This window comes from Alosa sapidissima, chromosome 10, assembly GCF_018492685.1.
Source record: "Alosa sapidissima isolate fAloSap1 chromosome 10, fAloSap1.pri, whole genome shotgun sequence".
Lineage (NCBI taxonomy): Eukaryota > Metazoa > Chordata > Actinopteri > Clupeiformes > Clupeidae > Alosa > Alosa sapidissima.
This window is the reverse complement of record NC_055966.1, coordinates 32,858,379-32,873,118: the sequence shown is the minus strand read 5'-3', so window position 1 is coordinate 32,873,118 and position 14,740 is coordinate 32,858,379. Positions and strand designations below refer to the sequence as shown.

The 14,740-nt window shown below is 41.3% G+C and overlaps 2 protein-coding genes across 5 annotated transcripts; one reads left to right on the top strand and one right to left on the bottom strand.

Moving 5' to 3' along the window:
- The first annotated feature begins 634 nt into the window (after window positions 1-634).
- On the top strand, window positions 635-9,781 carry LOC121720165 (involucrin-like). Of its 4 annotated transcripts, none has more exons than XM_042106078.1 (4): window positions 635-777; window positions 5,940-5,983; window positions 6,096-6,477; window positions 6,541-9,781. In XM_042106078.1, the coding sequence occupies exons 1-4, from the start codon at window positions 724-726 to the stop codon at window positions 9,535-9,537; spliced, it is 3,477 nt and encodes a 1,158-aa protein (XP_041962012.1). In that variant the 5' UTR covers window positions 635-723; the 3' UTR covers window positions 9,538-9,781. The 4 variants fall into 4 exon arrangements, with proteins under 4 accessions (XP_041962012.1, XP_041962011.1, XP_041962013.1 ...); XM_042106077.1 differs by having other exon boundaries at window positions 6,096-6,505; window positions 6,563-9,781; XM_042106079.1 differs by having other exon boundaries at window positions 636-777; window positions 6,101-9,781.
- Window positions 9,782-11,760: 1,979 nt separating this feature from the next.
- On the bottom strand, window positions 11,761-14,740 carry LOC121720275 (anionic trypsin-2-like). Its single transcript, XM_042106272.1, has 3 exons — window positions 14,216-14,740; window positions 12,898-13,034; window positions 11,761-12,580 (listed from the first exon to the last, which is right to left on the bottom strand). The coding sequence occupies exons 1-3, from the start codon at window positions 14,406-14,408 to the stop codon at window positions 12,431-12,433; spliced, it is 480 nt and encodes a 159-aa protein (XP_041962206.1). The 5' UTR covers window positions 14,409-14,740; the 3' UTR covers window positions 11,761-12,430.

The following is a 14,740-nucleotide window of genomic DNA, read 5'->3' as shown; positions in this document are numbered from 1 at the left end:
TACTGTAAGCTTTGGCCAAGTCACCTGGAGATGAGGAGGACGGCACAGAAGTAAAGTATGTTGCTTAACAAGAACAACGCTATGCCTTCCGGGATTGTGGCCTACTTCTACTTACCACAAAACTTCAGTCATTAACATAACAATGTTTCTGCTGTACGAGCAAAGCTGACGATACACAAGGCAACGTTCTGAGCAACTTTGCTGGTTGTGTTCCAAAGTATTGATGGTCTGGCACATTCCCTATTGAGCCACAATGTTTTTATTTTTTATTTTTATGGGTTATTATTCATCAATAGGCAAATGTTCATAGTCAACCAACTAGAACAGGTGGAGTTATATGGTTGACTAGTAACATTGCTCAAAAAGTGCCTCATATGTCATCATCCATTTACCTGCTGGGCAGAATTGTTCTCTCCCACAAAAACGGTCAGAGTACCCATGCTGTATGTCATCGCTATGTGGCTGCCGGTAAGTAAAAGAGGCGTATCAGGAAGTGCAGCTGTCTGTGCCAAGATAATCTAGGCATGTCGGTCATGGCGAGAATGAAATGACTGGTTTTCAAACCACTGCTGATGTCAGGTATGCGTCTGACACCGTGCGTCTGCAGAATATTTATATCGATTCATCCCTACGTGAGCACGCAACTTTGCCGCACATTGGAGGCATGGCCTAAAGTCTTGGCCACACCCACGGTTTAAACCACTTCGTCAAAAAATATATCTTATGACACCTTTAGTTAGTTCTTTGTGCCAATTGCTCTCCACACAATACATTGAGGTGAGTGCATTTTTTCTTTTTAGAAACTTCCCGCTCATAATCGTGTGGTAGAGTTCTCTGTTGTGTGAATCTAGCAGAAAAACTAAATGGTACAAACGGTTTCTAAATGTGCATGGTCAAACTGTTTGATCATTTGGAGAACTTGTATTATCTCAGTTAAGGTATATAAGACCTCTCTTCCAAAATGTGCCAGAGTGATGTGTGTATCTCTTTGCTGTGTTCAATGTTGATAGTTATATATGTGTGTGTGTGTGGGTGTGCTTGCTTGTGTGTGTGTGCAGAGGCGTATCAAGCTTTTTAAAAGTGTGGGGGTTGTGGGATAGGAAGTTTCTCCCTCGAACATTTTTTGAAATTCTGATTGCTATACACCATTTTAATGCAGTGTGTGTAAGTAAGTGTGTAACTTTCTGAATTTATGTGCGAAAACCAAGGTAAAGACAAGCATTTTGGGAATTTTTTTGACATACGGTAGCTTCCTCTTGTGGATAGCACCCTCCCATCCCCAGTGTTATGCATTTTTAAAATGTAATGTGGTGCACAGAGTGCACAGCACATCCTGGTGTCCGCATGCAGTATGACTGAAATCACACCAACAGATACTACTGACACAAATATGTCTTTCTATTTAGAAGCCACGTAAATTAATTGATCACTATTTCTACATCATAAATTTATCTCCTGGATTAAACAGGAATATACATACATCAGATATTATAAATGATTCAGCAGTTAGATCCAGTCAGACTATTTTTTTAACTTCTGATTGGATGAAGGGTACTCTATGAGTCATCAAGAGTGACAATGTCCCACGACATCCCCACTCAGACTTTTTAATGTAATCACTTTGCATATTGCACTGAATTATCCATTCATTCAAAGCGAGAGAGCAGTGATTTCATAACATCACATTTGAGTGAGAAAATTGAGAATACGCTAAATAAGAGTAGGTGAAAGTTGAATTTGAAGGTGCAATCAGCAGACGCTTTTGTCCAGGACAACGTAGACCTATGCTATATTTTAACCAAGGCCCAAACGAAACACACCAGAGCGGTAGCTCATCCCTCCCGTCAGTAGCCTATTCCCAGACAAATTCCATGCACTTGGAATCTGGCGCAAACATTTAATGTTTGAAAGGGACTTTATAACATCAGAGAATATCCAAGATTTTTCTTGTAACACTTTACTTGACAGTATTGACATACTGTAAGGGCTTCTACATACTCGACACACCCGACCGGTATGGCGACAACATGACGTCAAAATGATCTTGCTGGCACGCCAGAATTTAAGCCAGGTAGCGCGAGGTAGCGCACCACTCATTAGGCTTGTTTGAGATCGACTGAGTCTGACTTGGTCTGGCTTTCTGCGTAAACGTGATCTTCAGAGGCTAGCCGAGAGGAGCTACAACCGAGGGCAGCTCATCCCGGACAGACAGGCTACAGTCTGCCTGACATGACTCGCGGGAGATATCGCGGAATTTTGTTTGCAATAAATACAGCAGAACTTTCATTCTTACTCATTAAAATGAGCATGATGACTGACAAAATAAATTCGTATGATGTAGTTTAAATAAACGACTGTTGTCATACAGTTAACAGGCGTTCATTGTAGCACATAAATTCAATATCAAGTGTTTTCCCTATATGTGTGTCCATCTATTTAGCCAGCAGCAGAAAATAACAGAATATCCAAACGTTTTCAGTAGGCTAGCCTACCATTGTTGCAGAAATCACATATAAGGTATCCCTTCAATTTCTGTTAATTTTCGCATATTCCAACATAAGGAAGCAGCATGAGACTCCCGTCAAAATCGTCATGAGGAGATTCCCCCCAAATGGCCCTATCACGTCTTTGAACTGACGTCATGAGGGCATGTTTTACCTCGTGCAGATCGTGGAAGGCAACTGCAAGATCTGTCTGCAGGCTAAGACTCCCGCGATATTTTAAGGCGATATTACATGGTGTCACGGTGGTAAGTCCCTCCCCGGCTGACAGAAGTTGGACAGGATTTCTAACCAGTAAGCATTGCGTCCATCCCAGTATGCATTGTGTTCAACCCAGCATGCATCACATCAAGTCAGATCTGCACAGATCTGCCTCAAGTCGAACAAGCCTATTTTTTTTCAGACGAGCGCGATAAAGCGGAAACAGGAAGATGGACTAGTTCGAGGGCAAGCGAGAGTTGCAGTGTTTTGTTACAGTCGTGAATTTTTAATAGTTTGCTGGATAAGTTAACAAAGTTACCAGCGCAATTTATTTTCAAACAAAGGATATCTATTAAGCAGTGGCGCAAAAAGTGGGTATGCGCTATATGCGGCGCATAGGCGCAGCACTGTGGGGGCGCCAAAGCGATGGTAAAATAATAATAATAATAATAATAATAATAATATATTTGGTATATTCTATATGTAGCTACTGTTGTACGTTTCTAAATAATTTCTGCATTTCCTCAATGTTAAATAACATTTTAGAGGACTAACAGGCTAGAGTAGGTGCCCTATCTCATAAGATTCCATCATAGAATTTTGACATAGAAAAGGGAGTGGGGGCGCCGTGAGCGCTGAGTGAGCAGGTACGAGTAGTGAGTTTTTGTCTATGGAAAAAGATGGATACAGCAAAAAAAGCTGTCGGGGGCTAAACATAGAAAAAGAAAGAGGGAAAATGAGATGGCATGTCAAGGGATGCGACAGTAGTTAAATAAGTGGATGGTGAAAAGCAACAGGTAGGATTTAAAGTGTGACGTCTGTGCTTGGAGGCTTGCAAATATTCACGTTAACAGACTAACTAGCGTTTGCTAAGCATATGCCGATTGAAACATAACCTATTCCATTAAGATAGCTAGGTGGCTACCATGCTCAAACTGCAAACAGAAATGTCATGCTATAGCAACAACTCATTACATGTTTCCATTTCCTAACAATCCTAATATTAATAGCTTAATATTGTGCTAAAAATGTGGCAAACAAAGGCTAGAGTTGGATCAGCCTTATCCTTTGTGAGCAACAGCTGGCAAAAGGACGTTATGAGAACCGTTTAGACTCTCTTAAAGTGACAATGCACCATTTAACAATACTTCGAGTTCAAATTGGCAGAATTTCTTAAAAAATAATCATATACACTAATAGTGTAAATTATTGGCCTTTTGTTTTACTTTAGTTGTTTGTGTTTTTTGTTGCATACCCCTCAAAAAATGGGTAGCTGCGCCCCTGCTATTAAGGCCTGAACAAAATCTCTTTCCACTTCAGGAAATTACACAAACTCAGTCAGCTGCTAGCTAGCTAGCCAGCTAACTAAACTGTTTAAATTATTAATTATTAAATTATTTCCCTCGGGATGACTAAAGTATCTATCTATATATCCTTCTGTCTATCTATCTATCTATCTACCTGTGCACACACCTTGGAAACTAGATGATAATGATGATGGTAGTTGTGTGAATAGTAGCAACCAAAGTCTGAAGTAGCCTACCATCACAGAGACTAGCTACTAGTATTTGTTACTGCAGCTTCTTCTGCTGTGTAACGTAGTTAGCGTTAATCTTTTCACAACAACGACACCTCTGTTCAGGAGAATATTGCAACTAGTGTCGCGACCACCACGCGCGAGTATAAATGGTTACGGCGCTTCTGTGATGTCACCTTGTCGCGCTACCGCTCGGGTGCGTCAAGTTTTTTTTTTTTTGTCATGTCTTGATGTCATCTTGATGTCATGTCGCTGGCGACTACGCCGCTCCATCCGGCATCTTTTGTCTTGTTTGTGTCTTGTTTGTGGAGCGCTTTGGGTTGCACTCTGTGCATGTTTAAATCATACCTGTCAACATTTAGCTTTCCAAAAACGGGAGATTTTTTTTTTGGGGGGGGGGGGGGGGGGGGGGTCAGTGTTTATACCGGATCTGTGTTTGCATATTTAATATGTTTCATACACGTGTTTCAACACTGCATTTCGGTCGTTGCTTTTACCTTACCATTACCTTATGCCAGTTATGTATCCACCAGCTGCCTGCCTGCAGCCAACTTCCAAAACTCCAAAGCTGCTTGCTGTCAGATTTGGTTCCGAGGGCACAAGTTCAGTGTATCAACAACATTCAATAACGAAAAATAATCATGATGTGTTAATCAATTAAATTCCCAACAATTTCACAACAACTAGTTCTGGAGTAGGCCATTCAACTAGCCCACTTGCTTACGACGAGAATCAGGCTGCGCAGCCGGCACCCGCTTCCTTATTTGGGTTTTGGGTTGCCAGGTTTTAGCCTATGACAAAACGGTTGAAATTGAAACTAAGTGATCGTGTATGTGTAGGGTGTATGTCATACACAATCTGGCAACCTGAATGGACTAATGATTTTAAAATGTTTTTCAAAAAGAAATAACAAAACGGGAGGGTGCTGGGAGATGACCTTGAAATACGGGAGAAACCCGGGAAAAACGGGAGTGTTGACAGGTATGGTTTAAATGCGCTTTAAAAATAAAACCGACTTGACTTGACTTGACTTGAGTATGTGGGACGTTTAAGAGTGACATGACACTGTGATGAACAAATGACACATTAATCCTAATCCTAACCTCTAATTTTAACCCTAATTCTAACCCTAACTCTAATCCTAAACCTAACCCTAACTCTAACCCAAACCCTAAACATAACCCTAATCCTACCCTTAACTTGTTATGACAAAAAACCAAATGACACTTAATAACAGAAGTGTGATGTCATAAACCTTTATCTTGTTTATGACACGTTCATGATAGTGTCATGTTACTCTTATGTTAATACTGTCAAGTAAAGTGTAACCAATTTTAAAGTGTAACCAAGGGCACCCATGTCAAATTGCTTAAATGTCTTTTATAGAGTGATGCATATTATTCAGATTAATATTATTATAGAATGTGCAATATTATAAGATACACACTTGCAGTGAAATGGTGGTCTTAGCTGAGTGTAGGAACATTTCAACAGCAGATTGTCAAACAAATAACCTTTGCCTACGGTGATCCTTTTGGTTTTGTAGTAAAAGAGAAATGTCCAAGTTACTATGTAATCATCAACTTGACTAACTTGACTAACAACAAGATTAACGATCCAGTCATAAGAGACAGTCATTCAATTTAATAACATTTTAATGTTAGTCAGCTGTATTATTCATTGGTATTTTTCAATAACAGAAAGCACATCATCTGACTGTGACGTCTATAGCTGAGTCTTTGAGGTGAGTCATTAATGTTAATGAAAAATATCACACAATATTCCTACACCACAGTAAAATGAAATGTCCCCTTTTTGTTCATTATTTTTGCTTGTATTTTATTTGTCTTGACCAGCATAGCCATGACAGAGACAAATATTTTAATGGATGAAAAGGGTGTATTATTCATCCCCTTGAATGCCCTCACAGAATTGTCTGTTGATGAGCCACCACAAGAATCTGAGCAGTCAATTAAAACCGATACAGGTTTACAAAGCACACCTGAAAATAAAACAGACAATGCAGCAACTTTGGTTGAAAAGGCACTTGCACGTCATTACAGTTCAAATAATCAATCAGATTCAAAAGCACACTCTGAAAACAGCCAAGCTCAAGTGCAACCAGTATCCAGAGTCATTAAAGGTGAGGGAGCAACACTTACCCAGCAAGAAGGAGGAGGTGTAACACCTACCCATCAAGAAGGAGGAGTTCCAGCATCTACCCATCAAGAAGGAGGAGGACCAGCATCTACCCAACAGGAACAAGGAGGAGCAACACCTACCCAGCAAGAAGGAGGAGTTCCAGCATCTACCCATCAAGAAGGAGGTGGACCAGCATCTACCCATCAAGATGGAGGAGGACCAGCACCTACCCATCAAGAAGGAGGAGGGCTAGCACCTACCCAACAGGAACAAGGAGGAGCAACACCTACCCAGCAAGAAGGAGGAGGTCCAGCACTTACCCATCAAGAAGGAGGAGGACCAGCACCTACCCATCAAGATGGAGGAGGACCAGCACCTACCTATCAAGATGCAGGAGGACCAGCATCTACCCAACAGGAACAAGGGGGAGCAGCACCTACCCACCAAGAAGGAGGAGGGCTAGCACCCCTCCAACAGGAACAAGGAGGAGCAACACCTACCCAGCAAGAAGGAGGAGGTCCAGCACTTACCCATCAAGAAGGAGGAGGACCAGCACCTACCCATCAAGATGGAGGAGGACCAGCATCTACCTATCAAGATGGAGGAGGACCAGCACCTACCCATCAAGAAGGAGGAGGACTAGCACCTACCCAACAGGAACAAGGAGGAGCAACACATACCCAGCAAGAAGGAGGAGGTCCAGCACTTACCCATCAAGAAGGAGGAGGACTAGCACCTACCCAACAGGAACAAGGAGGAGCAACACCTACCCAGCAAGAAGGTGGAGGAGCAACACCTACCCAGCAGGAAGAGGAGAAGCATATGCCCAGCAATTTGCTCACACTATCCAATCAGGGTAAATCTGAATATGAATACCACAATTGTTCCCAAGATGCTGCTGTTACTGAGCCAAATGGTTCAGATGATTGCTTTAAAAATGTCACAAATGTAACAGATGTCAATGCAAGTAATGATAATCCTCCTGGGGTGAGTTCATCAGAAAGCAAGTCCACAGATTATTCAGAACACATCGGCAACAAGCAAAGGGATGAGACCACCATGGTGACAGAAGAGACACGAATACCAAAGTCACCCACTATATCCAACTCAGAGGAAATGCACACTGAGAAGGAAATGGCTTCCCTAACTCTCCTTGAAAATACACAAGGTCAGTCTCAGCAAATGTCCAATGTTACTCAGGATAATGTGCTCAAAACACCAAACAGCTCTCAGAACAAGTCTACAATGATCCTCCAAAAGACAACAAGTACAGACAATCTCCGAGCAGAAAGTTTGGATGAACATAGCACAGTGGGTGAACCTGAATTCAATTCAGAGCATTCTAACAGGATGGATCAGTTGTACCCTCTGAGAAAGATGAAAAAGGATGAAGACAATGAAGAACACACAGCTGAAAGATCCATTCAAAAGTCCAAAGAAACAGTCACTGCAACATCTGAGAGAAAGAGGGATGAGACTACGGTAGAGAATAGTGCACACCATCAACTGCCTCCAATGGAAAGCAGCAAAGAGAACAAACCACCAGGAGAACATAAGGATGTCCCTTTACAGTCTACGCAAATTAAAAGGGACGCTGCACAACTCTACTCTGAAGAGTCACTTGTTAACGAGGATGCTCATCCCAAACAGCTGAATACAGAACATGGAATTCCTGAGGATATAAGAACTCCACCAACAAGCACTATGTACATCAAATCTCAGCCACAGTCACCTGAAAAGAAGATGTCTGTCACAAGACAACTTACCGAGACACACATTGAAAAGACATTGAGAAATGCCAATAAAGATGTAGTAAACCCCAATACGGCAGTTGTAAGTAAAGAGCCACAAAACCACAGCAATGCAGAGGTTTCCACTAAAACTCAACCTTACCAGGGCATAAACACCTCAGCAGTGAATGATCCACAGAAAACATTTCCCAGAGACGCTCCACTAGAAAAGGGGCAAAATACCCAACCAATGGAGCCGCCAACCTATTCAGAGCGTCCAGAGTTTCAAGAGCATTTGTACATGGAAGCTGACGACATACAACTGGTGGAGGATTCCAACGTGAGGCACCAGGTGGGCCGTCTCGACCATGTCTCTTTGAATATTGCCGTGACGGGCATGACAGGTGCAGGAAAGTCGACCTTCATCAATGCGATCAGGGGGATTGATAATGATGACAAGGATGCGGCCCCAACCGGGGTGACTGAGACTTCCATGGTTGTGTGTCCATACCCTCATCCCTCAATGCCTAATGTAAACCTATGGGACCTGCCAGGAACAGGGAGTCCCAAGTTCAAGGCAAAGAAATATCTGAAAGATGTCAAATTTGAAATGTATGACTTTTTCATCATCATTTCCTCTGAGAGGTTCAAAGAGAACGATATGATGCTTGCCAGAGAGATACTGACTAAAAAAAAGAAGTTCTATTTCCTGCGCTCAAAAATAGACAACGAGGTTCGTGCTGAACAATACAAGAAGAACTTTGATGAAGAGAAATTGCTTGACCAAATCAGACAAGACTGTATAAACCATTTGAAGAAAATCGTTCAACCCATAGTGTTCTTGATATCCTCCTTAGATTTAAACAAATATGATTTCCCATTGCTGGTGGAAACTCTGTCAAGGGATCTTCCTGAATACAAGAAAAAAGCTCTGATATTGTTCTTGCCAATCTATTCCACTGAGGCGCTGGAGAGCAAAATCAAAGTGTTCGAGGGCACGGCCCTCTCTGCCGCCAAGGCAGCAGCCACCATCTCCATCGCACCAATTCCCGGCCTGGCAATGGCCTGCGACGCTGGGATCCTGCTCGCCTTCTTCATCAAGTGCTACTACGCTTTCGGCTTGGACGACAAGTCCCTGGACAAGCTCTCTGAGAGAGTGAACAACCACTCTCTGAAGAAAGTGCGGGAGTCCCGACCTTTGGTCATGGCCGTGCGGAAGAAGGAGCTAAGCAACAGGGAGCTCTCTGCACTGAGCAGTAGACGGGCAGCCCTCGAGTTCGCCTACAGCCTGGTGCCCGTCTGGGGAAGCAGGAGGGCGGCCAGCATGTCCCACTCCGCCACCCTGGGCCTTCTGACAGATGGGCTGAAGGAGCTGGCAGACACTGCCAGAGAGGTGCTGAAGACAGCCAGAATTGATCACATCTAATCAGAAAGCTGAAAATGGAGGGTGGAAATACTAGCTATTAGTTATAATGATACCTCAGAAAGTTATTTTCTGGCATCGGGCATCTTCAAATATGGTTTGTGTTAATGTGTTTTTATAGGGACAGCTTCATACAGTTACTGTTGTTTCAATGTTATTCTGTTATGTTAGGTCAGTGGTCCCCAAACTACGGCCCGCCACCTCATTTTGGGTGGCCCCCCAAAACATGTCTATGGTATATAGCATCTGGTCCGCACGGGAGTACGACATCGTCAAACTATAACCTCCGTAATTTCCCCCATTCATTCTCTATGGCGAGTCTTAACAATACACATGTAATACTCTTTTTGTCCACTGGTGGTTGTTTTGGCACTTTTTCGCGTTTGCCATCGAAAACAGAATGAACCTACCTGCAAACAATGTAAGAGGCCTATGCTGACTGCATCAGTGCTCAAAGTATTCTAAAAGTTTATCAATTAATTGTTAATAACTAACTAACTTCTATTCAAGTCATATTTCTGGGACTTTCTGGGATAATTATTTCTATTTTTTATTTACTCTTCAAATGTTCATACAAATTCACAAAGTTCTTATCAGGTGAGTGAAAGTTAGAATAGTGGTCATTTCAGATGTTTTTGCCAGCACTTCATAAAACTCTCATAGTTTGAGAACTTTAAATTATTTGTAGGGTATTGCTTGTTCACAACTTGAGCTGTGTATGCAAAGACACAGAGTTCACACATTTTAAATAAAATATACTTGGGACTCTTTTTATTAGTATTATTTCATTTGAGCTACATTTTACATGGCATGATGGCAATATAAACACAGCTAACAATGAATTACAACAGTCTACCTTAGTTGAATATTCCATTACATTTAATCATTGGCTACTGCAATATTGCAATAGCCAATGATTTAATGTAATGGAATATTCAACTAAGGTAGACTGTTGTTGTTCACAGCACTGATATTTATGGTTACTGATATACTCCAAGTGTCTGGCCCTCTCTTAGAGTCAGGCATAGTGAGCTGGCCCTCGGAAGAAAAGGTTTGGGGACCACTGTGTTAGGTTAATATGCTGTTATGACCAAACTGTCCCCCCAATATACGGACATAGAAAAAAGAAATGAGGAAAAAATGCTATACTACAGGAAACCAACAAGCACCACAATCTGAAATAGTTATTGGCAAATGTAATTAAATGTAGTTGTCCTGGTGGTTCTGCGTTTATCGTTATTGGCGTGCGCTATCAAAGTGTACCAGTACAATTTACTGCGGTTAAGTTCTGTTGGAAGATCCTACTGGAAATTTGTTCTCTGCATTGTACCCATCCGGGGGGTAGTGTACACACATACACGCACTTAGAGCAGTGAGTTTAGTAGGAGCACACCCACACACTCAGAGCAGGGGGCAGCTCTTAATTCAGCGTACAGGAGCAGTTGGAGGTTAAATGCCTTGCTCAAGGGATGTGGGAGAGCACTGTTCAATCACTCCCCCCACCCACATTTTTCCTACCAGTCAGGGATTGAACCCACCCTTCGGTCACAGGTCTGATTCCCTAACCAGTAGGCCATGGTAGGCCTGTCAAAAATATCGCAAAAGGCTCAGGGGACCCTGAATCCCAAGCCTTTGCGTGAAGTTGCTTCTTCTCCACCCTTCTCTTCTCTTTCCACAAAACTCGCCAGAAGTCATCATTTAAGGGGTTATTTTTTACAAATCTTCTGGGGGAGCATGCCCCCGGACCCCTTTATTTTAACTGGGAGGGCCTTTTTGCATCTGTGCCCAGGGGTTCATAATCCATCCATGCCTATGTCTGTCAAAACTTTGGGATGCCCTAATTGACTCACTTAACTAATGACTTGATTTTTAACAATATTTTGGCATGGTGGGAAATGTACCCCCCCCCCCCCCCCACCCCCTACAATACATATTTTTATGTTTTTTGCTCATGTTTGTGTATGTATATAGTTGGTTAGTATAGTATATATATATATATATATATATATACTCTTTTGATCCAGTGAGGGAAATTTGGTCTCTGCATTTATCCCAATCCGTGAATTAGTGAAACACACTCAGTACACAGTGAACACACAGTGAGGTGAAGCACACACTAATCCCGCGCAGTTAGCTGCCTGCTACAACGGCGGCGCTCGGGGAGCAGTGAGGGGTAAGGTGCCTTGCTCAAGGGCACTACAGCCGTGCCTACTGGTCGGGCTTCGAACCGGCAACCTTCCGGTTACAAGTCCGAAGTGCTAACCTAGGCCTAAATGAAATGAAATAATCATATTGCTTATGTTGTGTTTACAATGCTGTGTTGTGTATTATTACTATGTTGTGTATTATTATTATTGTTTGACAGCCCTAATAAGTATAGTAATAGTATGATACATACTAAAATACTATTGAAAAATACTGAAAAGATAAAATATTTATATAAACAAAACTACAATATGTTAATAATTATTTTCTTCACTGTTCATGTGTGGAAGGGTTAATGCACTGATTAAGGTGAAATGGTCATTTTTAAATATTGATATAATCTTCATACAAACTGTATTCAAAGTTTGTGTCCTTCATATTGGATATGGAATATGGAAATATAAAATAGAGAGACTCTTTTAATGACCCAATTCCATTGTAGATAAGTTATGTAAATAAACATAAATAAAAATCAGTTGTTTTTTCAACTGCAACTGTGTACTGTATACAATGTTTGAAAAAGAGGGGAGAACCAAGGATGAAAGACAGACAAGCCTGTTACCTAAAGAGGGCTGTTTCTTTGTTTTTCTTATCCCTGGTAAGGGATAATATCTAGTTACATGTGGATATCCACAACAAGACCCTGTCCAAGTTTGTCATTGTTTATTGTTTTGTTGTTATTGTTTATTGCCTAATAGCTGGAGAGGATCTCGTTGATCCAGGGCATGAGGGCACAGACTTTAGTGTAGACGCCGGGGAAGTTGGGTTGAGCACAGCCATAACCCCAAGACACAATGCCCTGCAGCTCTCCGTTACACACCATGGGGCCTCCAGAATCACCCTGAGAGAGAGAGAGAGACAGAGAAAAGGTAGATGATAATTCTCAAAGAGAAACATATATTATTGGGCCTATGAAAGTATAAGGTCAAAAAGATATTATGATACACAACCTAGCAACATTAACTGAATATCACATATGAATTATATTAGGGTATGGTGAGTTTTCTCATTTTCAGCTAATTTGAAAGCATGCATAAACCCCTATGTTATTGCTACGACATAAACCATAACAAGTCTGTTATCCATCCATTGTGACTGGGTCTATGAAACATCTTGTTCATGTCTGGATGTGAAATGGAGATCAGCCTCCTCCCCCACCTGGCAGGCGTCTTTGCCTCCCTCTGGGTAGCCTGCGCACACCATGACCTCTGTGATCTTCCCTGGGTAGGAGACCTCACAGTCCTGGGTCGACACAATGGGTACCTCCACACACTGGAGGTTGAAAGGGTTGAAAACTGAGGGAAAGCGAGAGGGGAGGGGCACAGGGAAGAAGAGGAGAGAGAATGCGCTACATAAAATTAACCTTTAAAACATATCTTTATGAATCCTTATTTAATCTAAAATCTACAATTTTAATATTTATCTAATCTTACCTTTAACTTTATCAAATCAGACAAGGTTGTTGCTGCACCATCTCAGATTTTGTTCAAACCTTGTTTATATCATCAATGGGTCCTAAAACCAAGGCCTGTGAAATATTTCTGTGCAAGTCTTCATATCTTTTTCAGACCTTGAAATTCTTTCATTTTTACAGCTTAAAAAACACATTCCATGTTTGGACATTAATATCTTGACAAATATTTTCCTTAGCCTCCTCAAATTTTCTATGCGGAAGATTAACTCATAATAAGCATGTATAAACTATTCAAAGTCTACTAAATGTCTCTTGACTTTCGAAAGGGCCCTAGATTTCAGAAAAATGTGCATTAAGTGCCCAGTGATATTGAGGGTATTAAAAAAGTTTTTTTTTTCCATTTGGTATCAGTCACTATTTCCTCTTCAAATACATCAGTTTATTAATGTTTTTCCACAATTTGAAGTCTCCACAACAAATGATCATGACAATAATAAGGATAAAACAAGGTGTATTTGTATTTTTGTGTCATTTTCAAGCAACTGAAATGGTATAAGGGGGGGTTGCTAGTAGGAACATTAAAAATCTATGTGGAAATAGCTGTATATGGATATTTAGTGTGTAAAGTACCAATATTGTACCAAGTCCCATGAGACTGTGGTACAAACTTTTAATGATTGAATCTTACTGAGAACACGTTTGTCTTGCATTCTACCGTACAACGTTTGGTCAGGCTAGGAATCCTTTTAAGATATGATATGAATGTCCAAACATGGCCTCCAAGATAAGGCCTTTTAGAGAGTGTAAACAATCCAGGGAAAAAAGACTATGAAAACAATTGAATTGAACAAAAATAATTAACAAGTTTTAGTTATGGAACCTAAACATTGTGTAGACAAACTTTGAGGAAAAGGAGTCGGTGCTGCAACCATTTTCCTGGATTCCGTCTGATTTGACACAGAATTTAATGACTCAAAAATATTTTCATAACTCAAATGCTAAGACAAGTATCTGGAAAAAAGCTTTTCCAGCCTCTACGTCCTCTCCGCTCCTGATACAGACCTGAGTCGGTGTAGATGTTTCCCCATCCGGACACCACACACATGTCTCCAGGGCTGGCACAGGCCGTGGGCAGAGAGATGGGCTTAACAAACTCGTTTACAGTGACGGGATGAGCCAGCTTCATCAGCATGATGTCATGGTCCAGTGTCTGGTAGTCGTAGCTCTGATGCCAGTAGATGGCGTCCACAGCCATGTACTGCTCGGTACCCTCATACTCCCAGATGTGGTGGTCACCCAGGATGGCAATCTGTGCGAAGGGACTGGTGACAGAGGCATGATCAAAGGATTCAGAAAATTCACCTCAGAATTGAAAACATATTGAATCTTAGAAGTTCTATCAACATCTAAGAAAAATACATTGATATTTATTTTTATGCAGTTAATTATCTGATGCATTGTTCCTCTCATGCATACATGAAGCAGAGTTTTTGTTTGTTTTGATTTTTAAGAATTTTTGTCAAATTTCTTAATCAAATGATACAGTAAGAGAATAAATGGTTGAGAGCCTTTCTACAGCTGCAGTAC

Coding starts and splice junctions, on each gene's coding strand:
- LOC121720165 (XM_042106076.1), top strand. CDS start 724: ATGACACCTTTAGTTAGTTCTTTGTGCCAATTGCTCTCCACACAATAC. Junction 778..5,939: donor TCTCCACACAATACATTGAG/GTGAGTGCATTT, acceptor TTTCAATAACAG/AAAGCACATCATCTGACTGT. Junction 5,984..6,095: donor TCTATAGCTGAGTCTTTGAG/GTGAGTCATTAA, acceptor TGTCTTGACCAG/CATAGCCATGACAGAGACAA.
- LOC121720275 (XM_042106272.1), bottom strand. CDS start 14,408: ATGGCTGTGGACGCCATCTACTGGCATCAGAGCTACGACTACCAGACA. Junction 13,035..14,215: donor AAACATCTACACCGACTCAG/GTCTGTATCAGG, acceptor GCTTTCCCTCAG/TTTTCAACCCTTTCAACCTC. Junction 12,581..12,897: donor GAGGCAAAGACGCCTGCCAG/GTGGGGGAGGAG, acceptor TCTCTCTCTCAG/GGTGATTCTGGAGGCCCCAT.